At 40.1% G+C, this 19,541-nt stretch overlaps 1 protein-coding gene across 1 annotated transcript in view; it reads left to right on the top strand.

The window, feature by feature from the left end:
* Nucleotides 1–16,298, top strand: part of gtf3c2 (general transcription factor IIIC, polypeptide 2, beta) — a 33,687-nt gene extending 17,389 nt beyond the window's left edge. The window contains exons 12-21 of the mRNA XM_037685663.1: nucleotides 5,431–5,462; nucleotides 5,619–5,748; nucleotides 5,937–6,081; nucleotides 10,459–10,620; nucleotides 11,982–12,060; nucleotides 13,296–13,424; nucleotides 13,543–13,567; nucleotides 13,646–13,797; nucleotides 13,988–14,095; nucleotides 15,797–16,298. Of these exons, the coding sequence (XP_037541591.1) occupies nucleotides 5,431–5,462; nucleotides 5,619–5,748; nucleotides 5,937–6,081; nucleotides 10,459–10,620; nucleotides 11,982–12,060; nucleotides 13,296–13,424; nucleotides 13,543–13,567; nucleotides 13,646–13,797; nucleotides 13,988–14,095; nucleotides 15,797–15,994 (1,160 nt within the window). The 3' untranslated portion in view covers nucleotides 15,995–16,298. The remainder of the gene's footprint in view (nucleotides 1–5,430; nucleotides 5,463–5,618; nucleotides 5,749–5,936; nucleotides 6,082–10,458; nucleotides 10,621–11,981; nucleotides 12,061–13,295; nucleotides 13,425–13,542; nucleotides 13,568–13,645; nucleotides 13,798–13,987; nucleotides 14,096–15,796) is intronic.
* The last annotated feature ends 3,243 nt before the right edge of the window (nucleotides 16,299–19,541 follow it).

The following is a 19,541-nucleotide window of genomic DNA, read 5'->3' as shown; positions in this document are numbered from 1 at the left end:
AAAAAGCTAAATTTTGCACGAAAACAGCTGAATAGTAGCTGAAAAAGCAGAAAAATCTGAAAGTAGCAGAAATAAATTGAAAGGATCATAACAAGCTGAAATTAGCAGAAACAAGTTATTTAGACTAAAAGTAGCCAAAATTACTATGAAAAACTTGAATTAATCTGAAAACAGCTGAAATTAGCTAAATAAAATGCTAAAACGTTAGCTGAAAATGTAGAACAAGCTTAAATTAGCAGAAGTAAGCCGAGAGAGAACAGTTTTGCCCAAACTTTTCAAGTGAAAGAAGCAGAAATGAGCACAAAAAGTGGACATTATCTGGAAAAAGCTGAAATTAGCAACAACAAAAAAAGGCTGAAAAGTAGCTAAAAAAAAAAAAAATCAGAAAGAAGCTTAAATCACCAGAATGAAGTGGATAGATTACAATTTTTTGCTGAATTAGGCTGATTTTTTTTTTTTTATTAATGCAAACAATTTTGAATTAACTGGAAAAAACTAAAATGAGCATAAAGCAGCTAAATAGTAGCTAAAATAGCAGAAAAAGCTGAAACTTTCATAAATAAGCTGAAAGGAGCATAACAAGCTGAAATTAGTAGAAAGAAGTTAGAAGAAACACAAAAGTGTAGCACAAAGTAGCTGAAAAAAACAGCTGAAAGTAGCTGAATTTTTTTTTTTAATTGCATAAGGAAGCTGAACCAGAAAACATGTGACAGGAGCAGTTAAAGGTTGTAAACATGTAAATATGTAAAGGATGTATAATGAGCTCATTTTCTATGAGAACAAAAATGGCAGAAAAGGCTAAATATTTCAAAAAGCTAAAGTTGCACCAGCACCAAAAGTCACAGCAGGATTGTCTTGAAAGATTTGTTGAAATAGCACAAAAATTGTGGAACGAGAAAGATGCTGAAAAACGTACGGAAGAAAAATGTTTCACAATAGAGTGAATGCTTCACAAACATTGAGACAGTTAGCTTCATTTATTAAACCCAAGTTATTTATTCTTTGCTTCACACCACTGCCTGTATCTGAGTTTAAGGGAAACAGCAAACAGAGCTCGTGCTCATGTTCTTGCCCTTGAATGAGTTGCAGTAAACTGGCTGGACCCAAACTCCACTCCATTCCACGTGGCTTGGTTTTATACCAAAGGGATAAACTCAGTGCCTGAGTTTGGATATAAAAAGCTCAATAAAACCTGACGTTTCTTTTCATTTTCTCCTTGTGCTTCACAGCCTCTGGTTTCCATTTTATTTTCTTGTCACGGATCATTGGGCTCAGTCTCCGACGAGCTTCTTCATCAGCTCACTGCTTCACTTCTGCTTATAGTTAATGGATCAAAGGTTGCCAGGTGCTCACATCGGAAAATAACAGCTAAAACGTACACAGAGACCACCAGGAGAGACTTCATTTACACTGAGCTGTAGATGTACCAATTTATTTATTTATTAAAAAACATTTGTTTGTTTATCCATAAACTCATCTCAACATGCCTCAAACCAAAACAAGAAAATTATACTGTATTTTAATAATAGATGTTTCTTTTTCATGCAGTTGTGGATGTACATCCGATTGAGGTTTCCTTCAAATCCTTTCAGTGGGCCAGGAAATATTTTGCTAACACAGTTGCTCGCCATTCATGGCAAGGGAAAATCCTCATTTTTAACAACGTTGAAAATCTTTTTGTGTGTTTTATTTAGTTTTCAATGTTTTTTTTGTAGCTTGTAAAATTATTAAGAAATGTTTGCAGTAGGATGAATGGTGGTGTAGTGGTTGGCGCTGTTGCTTCATAACAAGAGGTTTGTTGGTTTGAATCTCCACAGGGCATTTTGTTTTGGATTTCACGTGTCCAGGTCCACTGGTGTCCTCCCACCTAAACCACAAACATGTCTGTGAGGTTCATATTATACCCACTCCATCCTGCCTGCACCTCTTTACCACACTCCCCATTTTCCTGGAGAGTGGACCCCGAGTCCTTGAAGTCCTGCACCTTTGTGACCTCTGCTCCCTGTAGCCTCAGTGTTCCACCTCCTCCCTCTCATTCACACACATGGACTCTGTCTTACATGACTTTCATTCCTCTTCTTTCAACTGCATACCTCCACCTCTCCAAGTTCTCTTCCACCTGTTCCCTGTTCTCACCACAGATCACAATATCATCTGCAAACATCATAGTCCACGGGGATTCCTGCCTGTTAGTCGGTCCATCACCAGAGCAAACAAGAAGGGGCTCAGAGCCGATCCTTGATGCACTCCCACCTCCACCTTGAAGCTATCTGTCACTCCTACAGCACATCTCACCACTGTCCTGCTGTCCTCATACATGTCCTGCTGTCCTCATACATGTCCTGCTGTCCTCATACATGTCCTGCTGTCCTCATACATGTCCTGTACCAGTCTAACATACTTCTCTGCCAGTCCAGATCTCCTCATGTAACACCACACCTCCTCCCTCGGCACTCTGTCAGATGCTTTTTCTAAATCCACAAAGACACAATGGACTTCTTTCTGACCCTCTCTGTACTTCTCCATCAGCGTCCTCAAAGCAAAGATGAAACCATACTGCTGCTCACAGTCACCTCTCCTATTAAACACATTTTGTAAATAAATCTTTGAGAATCCCATTTTAATCATTTAGATTGACTGACTCGTGGTTTGAGAGCATTTTGAAGAATAAAGATGTGTTGGCTCTTAAAGAATCGCTCTAAGCCCCTGTTGTCAGTTCACTTCCACTGACAGGCTGTCAGACCTCACTGCAGCCTCTTTAAACTCCACCTTTTATGATGACGTGGGCGTTAAAGTCAGCTGCAGTCAACTATAGTCACACTGAACCATATCGCAGGTGTTTTATACAACAGCTTTAACCAAACACCCCTGCTGGTTGTTGTCATTGAAGCTAACATTATATGGACTGTTTGGTATATTTATACTTTTTAAATTTCAATCGGGAGGTAGATCAATGAAAACTATTCCTTGACTGGTCATTGTAGCACCAACCGACTCCAACTAAACACTGATAAGCTATCTTAAACCACCATGGGTGGATCTCATTTCTCCGTATCGTTTGAAAGAGTTAAAGGTGAAATTGGTTGGAGCAGGGTTAAACAGGATGTGTGTGCGTTTGCCTCCACCGTCCCGCTGCTGTTTGCAGCAGATAATTGTAAATGGCTTTTGTCGATCCTGTCACCAGAATGAATGAGAGGAGGAGGCTGTTAAAACTGCAGAATGGGAGGGTGGGGGTGGGGGGGTGGCGTTGGGGAGGAGGAAAACAGACAAAAGGAAGAATGTGAGACGATTCTGTGAGCTCATATAATTTACTGCAGCCTTCTCCATCAGACAATGATCTATAATTGAAATGACAAAAAAGATGCATCACTGAGCGAGTGTTTGGTGTCGAAGCTATGAATTCTGGGTCTTCTAGCTGACTCGTCTCGCATCCCCGCTCTGTCAGTCATCGAAGCCTTACTTGGGGGATCACAGGAAGGCCATGTTACAGTACTCTGATGTGCACCACATTTTATTCATTGCAGGAACCAGCTTTTTATCAGTTCACTTTAACACGTGCATTGTTGCAGGTTATTTTTAACTCATTTTGGTTCGATTTAAGGCCAAGAATTGTCTGTTATCTCTAATAGTTTGTTCAGTTTTCATATCAAGCCTTGGATTAAATTTATAATTACAGTAGTCCCTCGTTTATCATGGTGGATCTGTACCCTGAAGCCCTGCGATGAGTGGAAAAACTGCGAAGTAGGAATAGTAGTACAAGTAGTAAGCAGTAGTTTATTTTTGTATATATATATATACTAAAATAAAAGCATTTTAAACCCTTCCCACACGCTTGCAATATTCTAAACAATGTTTCTAAACTCTAAATGCTCTAAAAGAGACAGAATGTCATGCATTCAGCTCTCTGCCTCCTCTGCTCTTTGCCACCAGCAAGCGCTCTTGGCCACGCCCACTTCTCCGCTCTGCATGGAGATCAGCTGCAGCAGGAAGTTTATCCTGCAGTAGGGGCTGCACAAAGGTGCAGGAGGTGCTAAATAATTTAAAATAATCAATTTTAAATAAAAATTCCATGCCGGTCATGCGGCTCATCCATCAGTCAGCCACTTGTGTGTCATGTCCAGTCTTGTTTTGAAAAACAGCGATAGAGCGAGTCCGCGATAAACAAAACGCGAAGTAGCGAGGGACTACTGTAATGGCTAATTAGTTAGGATTTAAAACATTACACTAACTGTGCAAGATCCTGTAAAACTCATATCAGGTTTGGATGATGTGTGGACATTTTATTATTATTAACACACAAAGATTAACATCATAAAATAAAAAAAGACATTCACAACTCGAGAGACTTGTGAAAGAACCACTTTGTGTTTTTCTTAGACAGAGGTGAGCTGATCGATATCATGGATGAGTGAATCAGCAGATATTGATCTCAACTCTCAGGAATCTGAACTGAAGGAGTAAAATGTATGACCTGTAACAGCCTGAAACCTTCTTTTGTTATTGGATTTTACATCTTAAACACGGCAACGATCATCAAGACGTCCACAGCTGACTTATAGCCTCAGAGGTGTTTTTAACACTATCAGGACGTTGCTGCTGTGAAAATGTGAAAATAATAAAAATAGATAAAAGTCTCTTTGGAGCACATGTGTCAAACTCGAGGCTCGCAGATAATGCACCAATTCTGGCCCAGGTTAACATCTTACATGGCCCCCAAGGTTATAACTCAAATGAAAATACCACATTTTTCAGACTATAAATTGCACTTAAAATCCTTTAATTTTCTCAAAAATCAACAGTGAGCCTTATAATCAGGTGCGCCTTATGTATTAATTCTGGTTGCGCTTACTGACCTCGAACCGATATTATGTGGTTATTGTGTTGAATAACGTTTGACTTATCCGACTGTTTGGTTTCACTTAATGCACCTTATAATTCAGTGCACCTTATGTATGGAAACAGACCTGGTCATTGATATTGCACCTTATAATCCGGTGCAATTTATAGTCTGAAAAATATGTAATGTTTATTTCTTCTCATTAAAAAAAATAAAATAAAATACTGTTTTTTTATGACAATTCATTAACTTTTATGTCGTAAAAAATGGTTGGATTTTTCTGTAATAATTGATTTTAATGTGTAGAAGCAAGAAAAACATCAAATGGGACCAATTTAACTCCTGTTTATGAACTTGGAACCAAGAAAAGATGTCGGGCATCCAGCTTGGGTTAATGTGTTGACTGAAATTGGCCTACGAGTTGGAAAATGTTTTGGCCTCTTTATGCAAATGAGTTTAACACTCCTGCAGGGAGTGCATGTAATTTCAAATAATGGTTTATTTTGTACATTTAAACAGATAAAAAAAGTTTTTTGTGTCTTTTTTTAACCAAAAATGTTTTATAAATAAGTTGACTTTGTGTGTCTCAACAGAAAAAGACCCTGAAAAACTACCAATATACAAGGTATGAATTTGTTCCTGTTTCCATTTCATCTTTTTCAATTTATTACCTCATTACTCTCCTATTAGGACATAAAATGAAAAATGACATGGGTCCAGAGGAAAATTAACGGTTGAAGTTGCATTTCTCCTGATCGCTTCCTGCTCTTGTTTTCTGCAGGTTCGAGGTGTGGTAACTCTCAAGCTGGGCTCCATTAAAGCTCCTCGTGAAGGAAGGAGCGGGCAGGTCCTGACTATGGATTGGCTGCCTCAAAAACCACACAACATAATGGCTATTGGATTCTACGATGGTACGAATTGATTTTTGTCCTAGATGTTCTTGATTAACTGCGTCTAACTCTGAAAGAACAAACAAACGAGTTTCCTGGAACAACTCTGGCTCATCTGAAATTAATCTTTTTTTTTTGTTACTCGTGAAATATTGCGAGAATACTTACCTGTCCCTTTAAATTTTCTTTTTGTGTTTTTTCCTCTTGAGGTGTCGTCGGTTTGTGGGATCTGTCGACAAAGTCAGCGCTGCTGCGCGTTCGAGAGTCGGACAGGTCTTTGACTCTGCTGCCCTACCGATGCATACTTGCTCACAACCACTCAGTCCGAGCTCTGGCTTTCTGCCCGGCTTCCAGGTGGGCTCTTCATCATTGCCTGTGTTCTGGTGCTGCTTTTACAGAATCTTACAAATCCAGTTTACAAACTGATTTTCCTGATTTAACCCAAATTTTTGCATTAGCATTTTTTACACTTTCTTGTTGATTTATTTACACACATTCATTGGTCTGCCTGCAGACGGGGGATGCTGGAAGACTTAAAAGTTTAGCAGAACAGAAAAAACTCAAGTCGACCACATTTTAAACGTCATGTAAATCAAACTGCACATTTTTATCCAACCTGCACAAATTATTATCACCAAAGATGGAGCAATAATGTTTTTGCTTGTGTTTGTGTACATTTCTGTGACTGTTAGCCAAATATCTCATGAACAGCTAAACAGATTTTATTGAAACTCTCAGAAAGTATGTTTTGACTGTAGATCTACAGCAGATGACCTATTAGAGTCAATCTAACTCAGTACGAACATCACTGCTAGTTGACCTAAGCCAGCCAGTCAGTTTTACAGATACTGGCTAAAATTAAGTGTGGTTGTAGCCGTCTGTCCGTCAGTCCATCCATCTGTCCACCCTTCCACTTGATCCAGAGTTGAGTTGCGGGGGCTTAAACAGGGAGGCCCAGACATCTCTTTCCCACCTCTTCCAACTCCTCTGGGTGAATTCCAAGGTGTTCCCAGCCCAGCTGAGAGACGTAGTCTCTCCAGTTTGTCCTGGGTTTTCCCCGGGGTCTCCTCCCAATTGGACATATTCATAAACCTCCTAGGGAGGTGCCTTGGGTCCATCCTTACCAGATATAAGAACAAACTCTTGGGGATTGTCAGGATGTACAGGAAAACCGCTGGTATAGCTCTACAGAACCTCACTGACTTACACAAGACGAGGTCAGTGAACAAGGCCAGGCTGATTCTGGCAGATCCTGATCACCACTCCATGTCGAGTTCAGGTTGCTTCCATCTGGACGCAGGTATCTGCTGCCCAGGTGTAGAATGAACAGATCATGCATCCCTGTAGTGATCGGGCTTCTCAAGGAGCGGTGATGACTTCTGTTATTTTAATGTCTTAATGTCTAGTAAGGATGTTTTGTGTGCCTACTGACTGTGAAACAAATTGCTCCTTTGGGACGATAAAGACTCTTGAACTTGAACCTCAACTGGCTCCTCTGGATGTGAAGGAGCAGCGGTTCTACTCTCAGTCTCTCCAGGATAACTGAACCTCTCACCCTATAGTCCAGCTACCCTGCAGAGAAAACTAATTTCGGCCAACTGCATCAACGATCTCGATTTTCAATCACTACCTAAAGTTTGTGACCATGGGTGAGGGTAGGAGCGTAGACCACCAGAGAGAGTGCAGCTCAGCTCCCTCTTCACTACAACGGACCGGCACAGAGTACTCAATATTGCAAGGGCTGCACTGATCCATCTGTCAATCTCACGCTCTGTTCTTCCTTCACTCGTGAAATAAACCTGAGGTTCTTGAACTCCTCCACTTGAGGCAGAACCTCACTCCCAACCCGGAGAGGACAATCCACCCATATCTGACTGAGTTGTGTGGTAGTAGCTTCACACACACTTCCACTGCTAACAGATTATGTAAGGTCACAAATCATCAAAAAGTTGCATGAGACAATGTAATTTTCAAGGTTTAATTAAAATGACTAAAACTCTGTCATGTCCCAACAAAAGATGATTTTAGTCTAACACTATAAATAAATTATCCAATCAGAAACTGAGTTTTAATTGAGCCCCACCAGCAAGCAACAACAGAAAAAGTTATTTAAAGCTCACCAACACCTGAAAACACAAATGAAGAGATGACTTGCTGTTTGAATAGATGCTTTGAAGAAGAAAAGTCCTAATATGCTTTAATACAATCTGTGTCCAGTAAACTTCAAACCGTACCCTAAACAAAATACAAACTAACAGAAAAATAATCTCTAGTAGATTTGCATTCGGGCCTAAAAAATCGGACCGTGTCCGAGCCTGTAGGCATTTAGTCCGAGCCCAACCTGACTGGACCCGACCAATTAACTGTAATTACATGCCCAAACCTGAAAAATAACACAACATGTTTGTTAATTAAGCTTTTCCTTCTTTTGTAAGCAAATCAGTTTGACATGATATTTTAAAAACAAATTTCAAAGAAAGGAAGATATAAGATGTCTTGTTGCACCAAATGGATATTAACAGACGAAACGAAGAGCCTAAAAAAATCAACTCTAAAAATAGGCTATTGTGCAGATGAATGAAAATATTTTTAGAACAAAATCATTTGGAAAGATATAGAACAAGGCTGTTTTAATTGAATGTGCTGCTAGCTTCAGCCTTTGTAGCTGCTGCTACTTCCTTCGCTGCAGATGACAGCAGGTGGAATTGACGCACGCGGCCGATGATCCGGTGATCCATATGAAGCTTAACGGGACTTTTTTTAAAACCTTTTTCAACCTGCCAGTCAGCGGATGCGCGCGGCTGATGATCCCGTTGTCCATCTGAAGTTTTAGACTTTTATTTTTTTACCTCTTTCAACCAGCCGGTCGCACCTGAGCGTGCACCTGACCTGACACATCAGCAGGTTTCACTGTGCTGACTTTGTAGAGTCAGTTCTCCTGTTTTTAGCTTTTGTTTAATACTTTCCAGCGCCATTATGTCGCTTGTTGTGGGTCAGTTGCAAATCCCGGGGGCTCGGGCTCAAGCGAGAAATCGCAGCTCTAGTGTCTAATAGGTTGATGTCGAAGATGAAACAAATGTAGTATTTTTACTTTCTTTATGTGAATACACCCCGAAAGCGCAAAGGTGAACTCCCTCATGTGTTAAAATGTCATTAACCATCACAGACTCTTCCTCCTTCATGATGTTTCTCTGCTCCGTTCACCAACGGCTGTTTGAGAGACGAGCGGCTCGTTTACATCATTAGTGTTTGCTGCAACGACTCACTGCAACTCTGCACGAGAGCTGAAGGAATATCCTGCTACAAATGGTGTTTTTGTATCAAAATTTGATTTTTTTTTTTCCCCTAAGTGTTTAATTTTATCTGGTCTATGTTGAGATCTAAACCATTAGTGAGAGTTTATCACCATTATTATTTCTTAGAGACCTGACAACCCACCTAAAATATGACTTGTACAGCGATTGGTGACAATTTATGATTTTCTGCCTTATCGTGGATACTTTTAATAAAATTATTGAACACCTCAGTCTTACAGCCATTCTGTTTAAAATAAAATATTAAAGATTTGGATTATTTTAAACTAAAAAAGTATTCTTATTTTAAAAGCTTTAGTATTTACAGTCTGCCAATAAGTCTCCTAATATCAGCATAAATCATTACTCTGCTGCTGCATATTTATATAACACATTAATATGCACATCTGTGCTCTTTAGAGTCTGCTCAGCACCCAAATGAGAGACTTTAACTATCAGCAGCTAAATCAGTGGCGCATATTTTCATAATCACCTTTTCACTGCCAGTGCTTGAAAAAAACTTTTCACGTTGTGATAATGAACAAATAAAACATAAAAAATAAACTGGGCCACTCCTCAAGTGTTTTTTTTTTTTTTTGTGATATGTTTTTATCTATGGGAAGGGTTTTTATTTTCATTAGCATACATGAGTGCACATTATATTCTATATTATTAAACATCATATTAACTCCAGCGTTATATGGTGTCGTTCTTTAGCGCTCGTTAGCGTGCACTTTGTGTATTTACTCTTGTTTATCACACCACTGACCCTTAAAAAGTCTTAATGATCCCATTTGTCTCACTGAAGGCAACACTTATTTAAAGATCAGCAAATATAACTTGGTCTTCGTGATGTTTGCGTGCATTTGGTTTATGTTCTCTATAAATGTTTCTGATAAATTAATGTTCCTATTAACAACTCAACAGCATCTCTGGCCACAACTGGGACTAATTAGATAAACAAGCATGTTATTCTGTTTTTCTCTGTCATGCAATACAAAACCTCAGTTATTTAAAGTGAATAGCTCGCAGTGATTAATCCAAAAGGGAGAAATATTTTAGAATCTCTCAGCTGTTAATGTTCAGAATACATTTCATGTCTGGATCAATGCTTTTTAATTAAACATCTTTTTATTAAATCTTTCACTTCTGCTTCTGAAAGCCCCTTTTTCCCCTTTTCTTTTTTCTCCAAACTGAATTATTAATTTATCATCTTTCTTTTTTCTTTCCATTCCTCACATCCAGCACGTTGAAGTGTATATTGATTTCTGTGTCATCGTTTATTAGCGGCAGACGCTGCTGGCAGACTTGATCAATGGAAGCAGGAATGATGCATTGCACTTCAAGCTACGCGTTTTTCACTTATTCAGCCTCGTTTTTATTTTTTTTAACTCAAACCAGTGATGTTGATAAATTTTTGAACCTGTATTTCTTTCAGGCACCTGCTGACGACGGCAGGTGACGACCGCTACGTGAAGATGTGGGACCTGAGGAGACTCTTTGAGCCCGTTAGAGTCCAGAAACGCTATCTGACCAATGAAATCTGCTGGCCGTTGCATGCATCTGGGATCATGATGGCCAAAGAGACAGCCTTTGTACCGTAAGAGAGCTTCTCTATCAGAACTTACATTTGTATTTGCTAAATGTCCGTATCAATGTAAACACCAGAGAAGATCAGTAAGTAGGTGGTTCGTACGGGGAACTTAGTGATTTGATGATTCTTTTGTGTTATACCCTAAAAATGTGAGGAGCATTATTATTATTATTCACCAAGTAAGACAATTAGCTCTTATTTTGTTTTTGCTTAAGAGTGTTTTAGTATAAAAAACACGGTTTAAATGAACTTACATCAGAACTGAGGAGTTTATCTCAGACATATCACACTAATGGACCTGATGTTGTGAACTGAAGTCAACACGAGGCTTTTTACAGAAGCTGCCATGTTTGTTCCATCCATCCATCATCTTCCTCTTGTTCTGGACTCTGGTCTCGGGGGCAGCATCTTGAGCAGGGAGGTCCAGACATCTCTTTCCACAGCCACCTCTTCCAGCTCTTCTGGGAGGACTCCAAGGTGTTCCCAGGCCAGTTGGCCTGGTTCTTCCCCGGGGTCTCCTCCCAGTCAGACACGCCTGAAGCACCTCCCTGGGGAGGTGCCCAGGGAGCATCCTTACCAGATGCCCGAACCACCTCAACTGGCTCCTCTGGATGTGGAGGAGCAGCGGTTCTACTCGGAGTTTCTCCTGATAACTGAACTTCTCACCTCATCTCTAAGGGAGAGTCCAGCTACCCTGCAGAGGAAACTCATTTCAACCTCCTGTATCCACGATCTCATTCTTTCAGTCTCTGCTCTGAGTTCATGACCAGAGGTGAGGGGAGGAACGTAGACCAACCGGTAAACAGAGAGCTTAAACTTACAGCTCAGCTCCCTCTTCACCACAACGGACCAGCACAGAGTCCACAATACTGCAGATGCTGCACTGATCCATTTGTCAATCTCACGCTCCATTCTTCCCTCACTCGTGAACAAAACTCAGAGATACTTGAACTCCTCCACTTGAGACTGAACCTCACCTTCGACCTGAAGAGAACAATCCACCCTTTTCCAACTGAGGACCTTGTTTGGGTTTTGTTGGGAACCAGAGTCTGAGCACTGGTGATGTGAGGCTTTAAGACTGGCTTACTCCCCCACCCACGATCATGAGCTTTCCTTAATGCGTGATATAACTAATTACAACGAAACATTTAAAAATGTAATATTTGAAGATACAGCAACAAGGTAAGAAGTAGAACTATTTAAAGCCAACAGCTGAAAACAAAATAACTGAGCTGCGTTTTTATTTCATTTTTTTAACAAGAGTGAGGTCTATTGTTCCTGCCTGTACAAAGGAAATGTTTTAAATTAATGTTGTTAAAATTACCACAGGTCTGAATCTTTTCACGTGTGCTTGTTTTTCTGTGTAGTACCACGTCACTGGGAGTTCATTTCTTAGACCACAACATGAACGCGTTCTTCGCAGTTCCTCGGAGCACGCCCGTGTGGGTGAGTGATGCTCGTCGCGTCCCACGAAGATCCGTCACTGTCAAATGAACTTTTCAGGATTTTAGCCACGAAGTTTTAGTTTACTGATAAATCAGTGCTTTACAAATGAGTAAGGTAAAGGTGATTCATAAAATGATTCTTAGATGACAAGAAAGGGACAAATGTGAGTAAAATCACACCTGAAATAAGAAAATTTATCACAAAAACATGCAAAAAACACTAAACGCTCCACTAAAAGTTTTAGGCGTGTGGTTAAAACTCGTTACTTTCACATTTTTCGAGAGAAATTTCTATCAGTGTTGAATATTTAGTGTAAAAAATATATATTTTTTCTGTTTTTATGGTTTTCGTATCATACTTGTTTTATGTTGCTACTTTTTTCTGCTTTGAGTCGTGTGTGCTGTTACAAACATGACTCGGCACTTTGTTTAATTTTAAGAACATTTTTTGAAGTTTTCCTCTTACGTGCACCGTTCTGCCGCACTGAACTGTTTCTGTTAAAGGCAAGGCTTTAAAATGAAGGTCAAGCAGCTTACGAGAGCTTTAATCTAGTTCAAAATTATAATATACAGCTGAATTTTTTTAATTAAGCATCAAGATACTTATCAAGAGAGGTGGGCAGATTACTGAAAATTTGTACTCAAGTACAAGTACTGTTACGCTGCTTGAATTGTACTCAATTACAAGTACTGGTGTTATAAAAAATACTTAAGTAAAAGTACAAAGTACCATCGTCATTTTCTCTGTTGACAGTGTCCTCTGTCTCCATTTGGGCTTTTTCTCCAAATCTTCGGTCCATGAATGACTTTACGGAGTTGTCCTTTGCTGACGTCATAGGTAACTGGTGCGTTCTCGATCTGAGAACCTTATTGGCTACAAAGATGCAGATGAACGGTTTGAATATTAATTCAAATTTCGGCTGTACTCTGTAGCGACTTCTGATTTTAAAAGTAGCAAAGTAGATTACATGGTCTAAATTGTACTTAAGTATGAGTAAAAATACACACTTGAAAGGAATACTCGTAAAAGTACAAGTACCCCAAAAAAGCTACTTAATTACTGTAATGTATTTGCAATTCATTACTTCCACCCCTGCTTATCTAATGCCATTATTGACCAATAAAAACATAATATCTCACACTGAGCAGCTATTGTCATAAATGATATCTTGCAGGAAGGCGCTCACTTTAGTTGTGGTTTGTGCATTTATTGGACTGTATTTCGTGTCCCTGCAGTCCATTTCTTACTCTGAGTGGTTGAACTGCGCGTTGACGGCGGACTTGCTCGGTGAGGTCATTCTGGTCATGCTACCTCCGCTCAACTCCTCCATTCACAACGTCAAACGAATATCACTGAGACGTTTTGTAAGTCAAACAAATGTTTCTAAATCCCCCTTTTTTTCCCCAACCCTACCTGATGGGACATTTCTAAATAAAACTGACTCACTAACAGCCTTTTTTACTAACCTGTGCTTCTTCTCAGCCTGCCTACGTCACGTCTAAGGTACGTTGTGACGCAGCAGAGGTAGAACCTGAAGAGATGCAAGATGCTGAAGCAGAAGGGCATGTTGACGAAGGACAGGAAGGAGGAGAGACAGAAAAAGCAGATGCTGCGACTGAAGGAGGAAACGAGGAGGAGGCAGGAAGTGTTGAAAATGAAACGAGTCCTCAGGGACAGTTTCAGACCTACAAAGAGGCTGTAGAGAAATACTACCTGCAATATTCAGACTTCAACATGGTAGGTTCTCGCTCGTTTATAATGATTGGAATCTTCTAATCTAAGCTTCTTGTTGTTTTGGATGTAAACATGCATCTGTTTTCTTATTTTGCTAATCCTCTGAAACTTTGATTTCGATCCTCTTTGTGTTTAGAGTAAAACTTTTGTATTTTTTACCTTCTTTCTAATAAGCATCTGCTCTGACTTCCAGCGGACGCTTGTTGGACTGGGGAAGAGGACTTTGTGGAAACAGATGCAGCGGACAGAAACAACAGAAATCCCAAATATGGAAGAAAAGTCTTTGACTGCGTTACATAAGGTACATATTAACTCAAATACGTTATTGTGTATGCTCAATAATCCAGGTAGGTAAATCTAACGAGGTTAGGTCCTCTGAACGAAGAAGAATCCGTCCAGAAGACCTGACTCAACCTCGTTAAACATTTTAGGCATTTTCAGACTCGTTCAGCAGCATAGGATAAAAATCAGGCAGAGGCGAGATGTGACTTTTTGATGGGCGGCTGTAAAGTCTGACCAAATGTAATGATGTGGGAAATGAGAAGAGCGTCACCGTCAGTGGGAGGAAGGACAAGGAGATGGAAAGCAGCCATTTGAGGATATTATGTGTTTAATTTTAAGAGGCAGAGCTGAGGGAGTCGCTTTGCCCTTTGGGGTGAAATGATGGAGCTTCATGGGACAAACTCGGACAAAACACCTTTGTGATTTTTGCTGGTTTATGGATCTAGAGCAGGAAGGAGAGGGAGTCAGAAACAAAGCAGGGAAGGACAAACACCAGGAGGATTTACAGTGATGACGAGCTCCTTTAAGAAGAAAAGAAGGGAACTGTCTGATCGACTCTGAGAGTGACAGCTGAGTCATTCAGAGCCACAGCAGGTTACAGAAAATCACGCTTTGCTGATGACTCGTTCGTCTTTGTGCTTAAGGAAAACAATACTACGGTGGCCCTAAGGTGGAAATGAACAACATGTGAAAAAACGGAATTACATTGGGCAGCACGGTGGTGCAACTGGTAGAGCTGCTGCCTCTCAACGAGAAGGTTGCCGGTTCAAATCCCGGTCCAGGGGGCCTTTCTATGTGGAGTTTGCATGTTCTCTCCGTGCATGCGTGGGTTTTCTCCGGGTACTCCGGTTTCCTCTCACAGACCAAAAACATGCATGTTAGGCTGATTGGTAACTCTAAATTGTCCCTAGGTGAGAGAGTGAATGATTGTTTGTCTCGTTTGTCTCGATGTGTCCCTGTGATGGACCTGTCCAGGGTGTCCCCCACCCCTCGCACAGTGACCGCTGGACATGGGCAGCGGCGACCCCCATGACCCAAAATGAAGAAGCGGGTAAAAGATAATTGATGGAATTACATTAGAAAAAACAGAAATTATATCATTTTTGAATAATTGGTTTTTTTCAAATGTAATTCCATTTTATTTTATTTTTTGTTTTTTTTTCAAATTGAATTTCTTTCTTTCCTTTTTTTTTAATGTAATTCTGTTTTTTTGTTTGTTTGTTTTTCAAATGTGATTCCGACCGCTTCCACTTTGGCTTAATGTAATTCTGTTTTTTGAAACGTTAATTCACACCGCAGGGCCACCTATTTTGCTTTAAGTTAGAGGTATAGTAGTTATGGAGACTGCTTTTGTATCTTATCAGAAAAGGAGCTAAAAGATTAAACGAGCCTCACATTTTAAACAAAGCTCTCACGTTAAGGAAACATTATGTTGGTGCTTTATGTTTTGGCTTTGACAGAGTAAATCTGATTGAAAGTGTTTTTTTTTTATATATCTCATTCATTTGTGAAACATCATCATGATCTTGATCAAATTCAGCGTCCAGGTTGGAAACGAGCACCGATATCTCCGAATAACACCAGCTAACTTCTAAATTACCTTTCAGCTTCCTCCCTTGGTGTATGAAGTTACGATCGTAGAGGTCATCTGGAGTTCGTCCTCTCTGAAAACGAGCTCACCTTTCATGGAAATAAAAATTGTGATACCCTTTTCTTTCAGGTTCGTTTCAACCCGAACATGAGCAGCCACGTGTGGCTTGTATCCGGGGGTCAGTCAGGCCTGGTGAGACTTCACTGTTTACGGACTATGATCACCCCCCATGTGAAAAAGATGATCAGTGTTCACCAGGTCCAGTTCAGCGCGCTCTACTCACCACAAGACCAGACGGCTGTCCAGACGGCAGAGGAGCAGCTATAGCAGGAGCTCTACCTCACTGTCAGAAGGTGGACTAAAAAAAAACACAGATCTGAAAAAAAAACTTCAGATGTTCTTGCAAATATTAACGATAGGGTCAGTTTGATTAAAGTATTTTGTTATCAAGTCACATCCATACTTGTGTTAGATGGTGTGAGGAATCTGGGCAGAGAAAACCCCGAAACAGTGAGAAGTTTAATCCTGTTTCTCACGTCTGAAGCCATCAGTGTCAGAGAAGATAACGTGAATTTTAAAACAACATTGTGCAGATTGAGCAGCAGAAAACATGTTTTATAAACGCACGGAACGGACAAGAGCAAACCCCGGACGTGTCGGCATCTTTTATTCCTCTGGATGCAGAAACTTTCATTAGGTTTCAGTTGAAGTGCCTCTTTTAGTCTAACTGATCCATCTCTTTAGGTCAGTCAGTTTGGACTCCATGCATTTGTAATTTTGTTCTTTTTTTTCTAGCAAGTGATTTAACAGAAGTGTAAAAGGCAATGTTTCAACTGTTGGTGGCTGATCACTTCTTTCACGTTGGTTTGTGTTTATTTAAACTGGTATAATGAGCTGCACACAGATGTACGTATTTAGATTTTAATAAGTTGTGTAAATATTAATACAGTGCCTGTAAAAAGTATTCACCCTGCAGATGTTTTACGCTTTTGTTGCTGTGATAAGTCAGTCATGGTTGATATAAATTGAGTCATTTATAAAGATAACTGCAAAAAGCCCTCTTGAATGACAGTCAAATTAAATTTCTTCAAACTAGTCACTGTACAGTAGTCCCTCGTTTATCGCAGGGGATCCGTACCCTGAAGCCCCAAGATAAGTGAAAAACCGCAAAGTAGGAATAGTAGTATAAGTAGTAAGTATATATATATACATATATATTTCTAAACGCTCTAAAAGAGCACAGAATGTCATGATTTCAGCTCCCTGCCTCCTCTGCTCTTTGCCACCTGCACGTGCTCTTGGCCACGCCCACTTCTTCGTTCTGCACAGTGAACAGCTGATCAGCTGCAGCAGGAAGTTTATCCTGCAGCTGTGGGCTGCACAAAGGTGCAGCAGGTGTTAAATAATTTAAAATTATTAATTTTAAATAAAAATTCCGTGCCGATCGTGCGTCTCATACATCAACCAGCCGCTTGTGTGTCATGTCCGATCTTATTTTGAAATACCGCGATAGATCAAGTCCGCGTTTAATGAAGCGCGAAAAAGCGAGGAACTACTGTACCTCTATATTCTCCTCCTGACTGTCGATGATTTTATGACCTGGCATCGACACGACAGGTGGAATAAAGTTTTAGCTAAATACTTTTTTTTTTTTCATTTAGAAGCAACAAACAAACTCAGGCTACGTGTTCTTTGGAAATACTTGAACTTTTTATACTTTTACTAGTTGTACATATAAAAAAAATGCAAACTTTAGGTCATCTTCTGTGCATTTTTTGGGCCTATTTACCATTTTTCGTTCTTAAAAAAGTGAAGGAACAAAAGGAAAATGACAGACGGCACTCCGTTTGTTTTGGATGCGCTTGTCTGAGTTTAGTTAGATGTTTTAAACAAACAGTTCTGGAGTAAAACAAGATGCGTCACAGATATTTACACTACTTATAACTATCAAATATGCATCACCTCATATCTGTATTTTTGAAATGTTGCAAACATTAAAGGTGTTTGAAGATCTTTATTTTGGACAAAACGGAACGTTCGAAAGACCGACTCCTTGGGTGTCTTTAAAATGAACCAGCCTCTGTCCATCGTGATGTCCACTGTTTTAATCTCAATTTACAAAACTTCTCGCTGCACATAAAAATGAAACATGAAAACTTCACAGACGTGACACGTGACGTTACGCCTTTTCACCAGAACACGTAGACGAACCCAACTTCTTGACTGATTGTACAAGAAAGATAAATGTATTTACACGTGTGTACACAAAATCATCCACTGAAAATACACAATATTTCACATATTTACAACACACAGACTGAGCGTTATCGTCACAAACAGCAGCAGCACAGAAACAGCATTCTCAGACGTTAAACTTTCATAGCAAACAGACAGATTGTTTTTTTAATTAAAAAAAAACATTTTCAGACCATAAAGCTGCACCCAAGCTGTAGACAACGTGTGTACAAAAATGTAAAATGCAGTGATCTTTATGAAATTCTTTTTATTTTTCGTTAGTCTCTGATTGTTGGGTTCTGCCCCATTTTGCATTTTTCAAAAGCTTCTGTAAATATACAAGATCTCCTTAAAAATCAAATCAGATATAAAAGGTTTGAAAAGCTCAATCGTCCAGGTAGATAAATCACAAAAAACTGCTTAAATCATGCCATCTGGACAGTTTCTGTTTGGAAGAAACATTTCATCTTTCATCCAAAAGACTTCATCAGTCTGAGGCCTGCCAACCCAGATCTGTTTTATAAATAGCACCTCACTGACGTGTTTCAAGCCATCTTCCTGTTGAAGTCCAAGAAACTAGCTTTAACACATGCAAAAAAGGACCATCAGTCCCAAACAATCATCATGACAGTCAAATGTTTTAGGCCAGCTGGCCAACTTACTACTCACAGAAACAGCCTGAGGACACCAAGGCCATAATAGTTCAGAAAAAGGTCTTTTGGATAAAAGTCTTATGCGCTCGCTCTCACACAAGGCGGATGCCTTTTCTCTCCCTCCCCTGTTCTCCTCTTCCTCCTACTTTTTTTCTCACTGTCTGTTTCTCGAAGCTCCTGTTACACATCTTCATCCATCCATCCATTATCTTTTACCCGCTTCTTCCATTTTGGGTCACAGGGGTCGCCGGTGTCCATGTCCGGCAATCATTGTGCGAGGGGCGGGGGTACACCCTGGACAGGTCGCAAGTCCATCACAGTCCTGTTACACATCTTTCAAACGAAAAATACTATTAAGGAGCTGGTGAGCTGGACTTTAAACGCAATCAACAAAATCTTTTCAACAAAGCGACAGGGTCCCGGAGAGCCCTCATGTCCCGCTGAGACTCACACTGCAGGATACGTTATGGATGTAGGAGCTGATGTGTCTTTCCGTTTTGTCTCAGGAGGACGCCAAAGACATGTATAATTGGATTTATGATAACAGGTTTCCTGCTTTTTGTAATCGGCTTGTTCCTGGTTTATCAACAAACAAAGAAGACGGCTGCAGCTGATTTGGCCCTCGTCAGGCCGCCTGCCTTGAAGGTTTGGTTTGTGCTACGAGTACTCAAAATCAGCTGATTTACGAGCTAAACCGTAAGATGTAAGGGATTTGTGCGAATCGCAGGCCACCTGCGGCTTCTAGGACTCGCCAGCATGTTGGAGACGACCTTGAAGGCAGTTCATAGCACAGACCAGTGGAATACCCACAAATCTGGCTATTTTGTATCGAAAGTACCAGCAGAACTCAAGGTTGACAAAAAAAAGCAGTTTGCCTGAAGAAATCAACAATTGTGGCTTATCTGAATCTGACTCCCACATTTGGCCTCGAAAGCAGGCCGACTATCAAATTTCTCCTGGAACATGGGCAAACTAAGGAAAAGCTT

The sequence above is a fragment of the Nematolebias whitei genome, chromosome 12 (genome assembly GCF_014905685.2).
Source record: "Nematolebias whitei isolate Nwh7 chromosome 12, NemWhi1, whole genome shotgun sequence".
NCBI lineage: Eukaryota > Metazoa > Chordata > Actinopteri > Cyprinodontiformes > Rivulidae > Nematolebias > Nematolebias whitei.
Note: the sequence above shows the minus strand (reverse complement) of the source record. Positions and strands in the feature narration are given on the sequence as shown.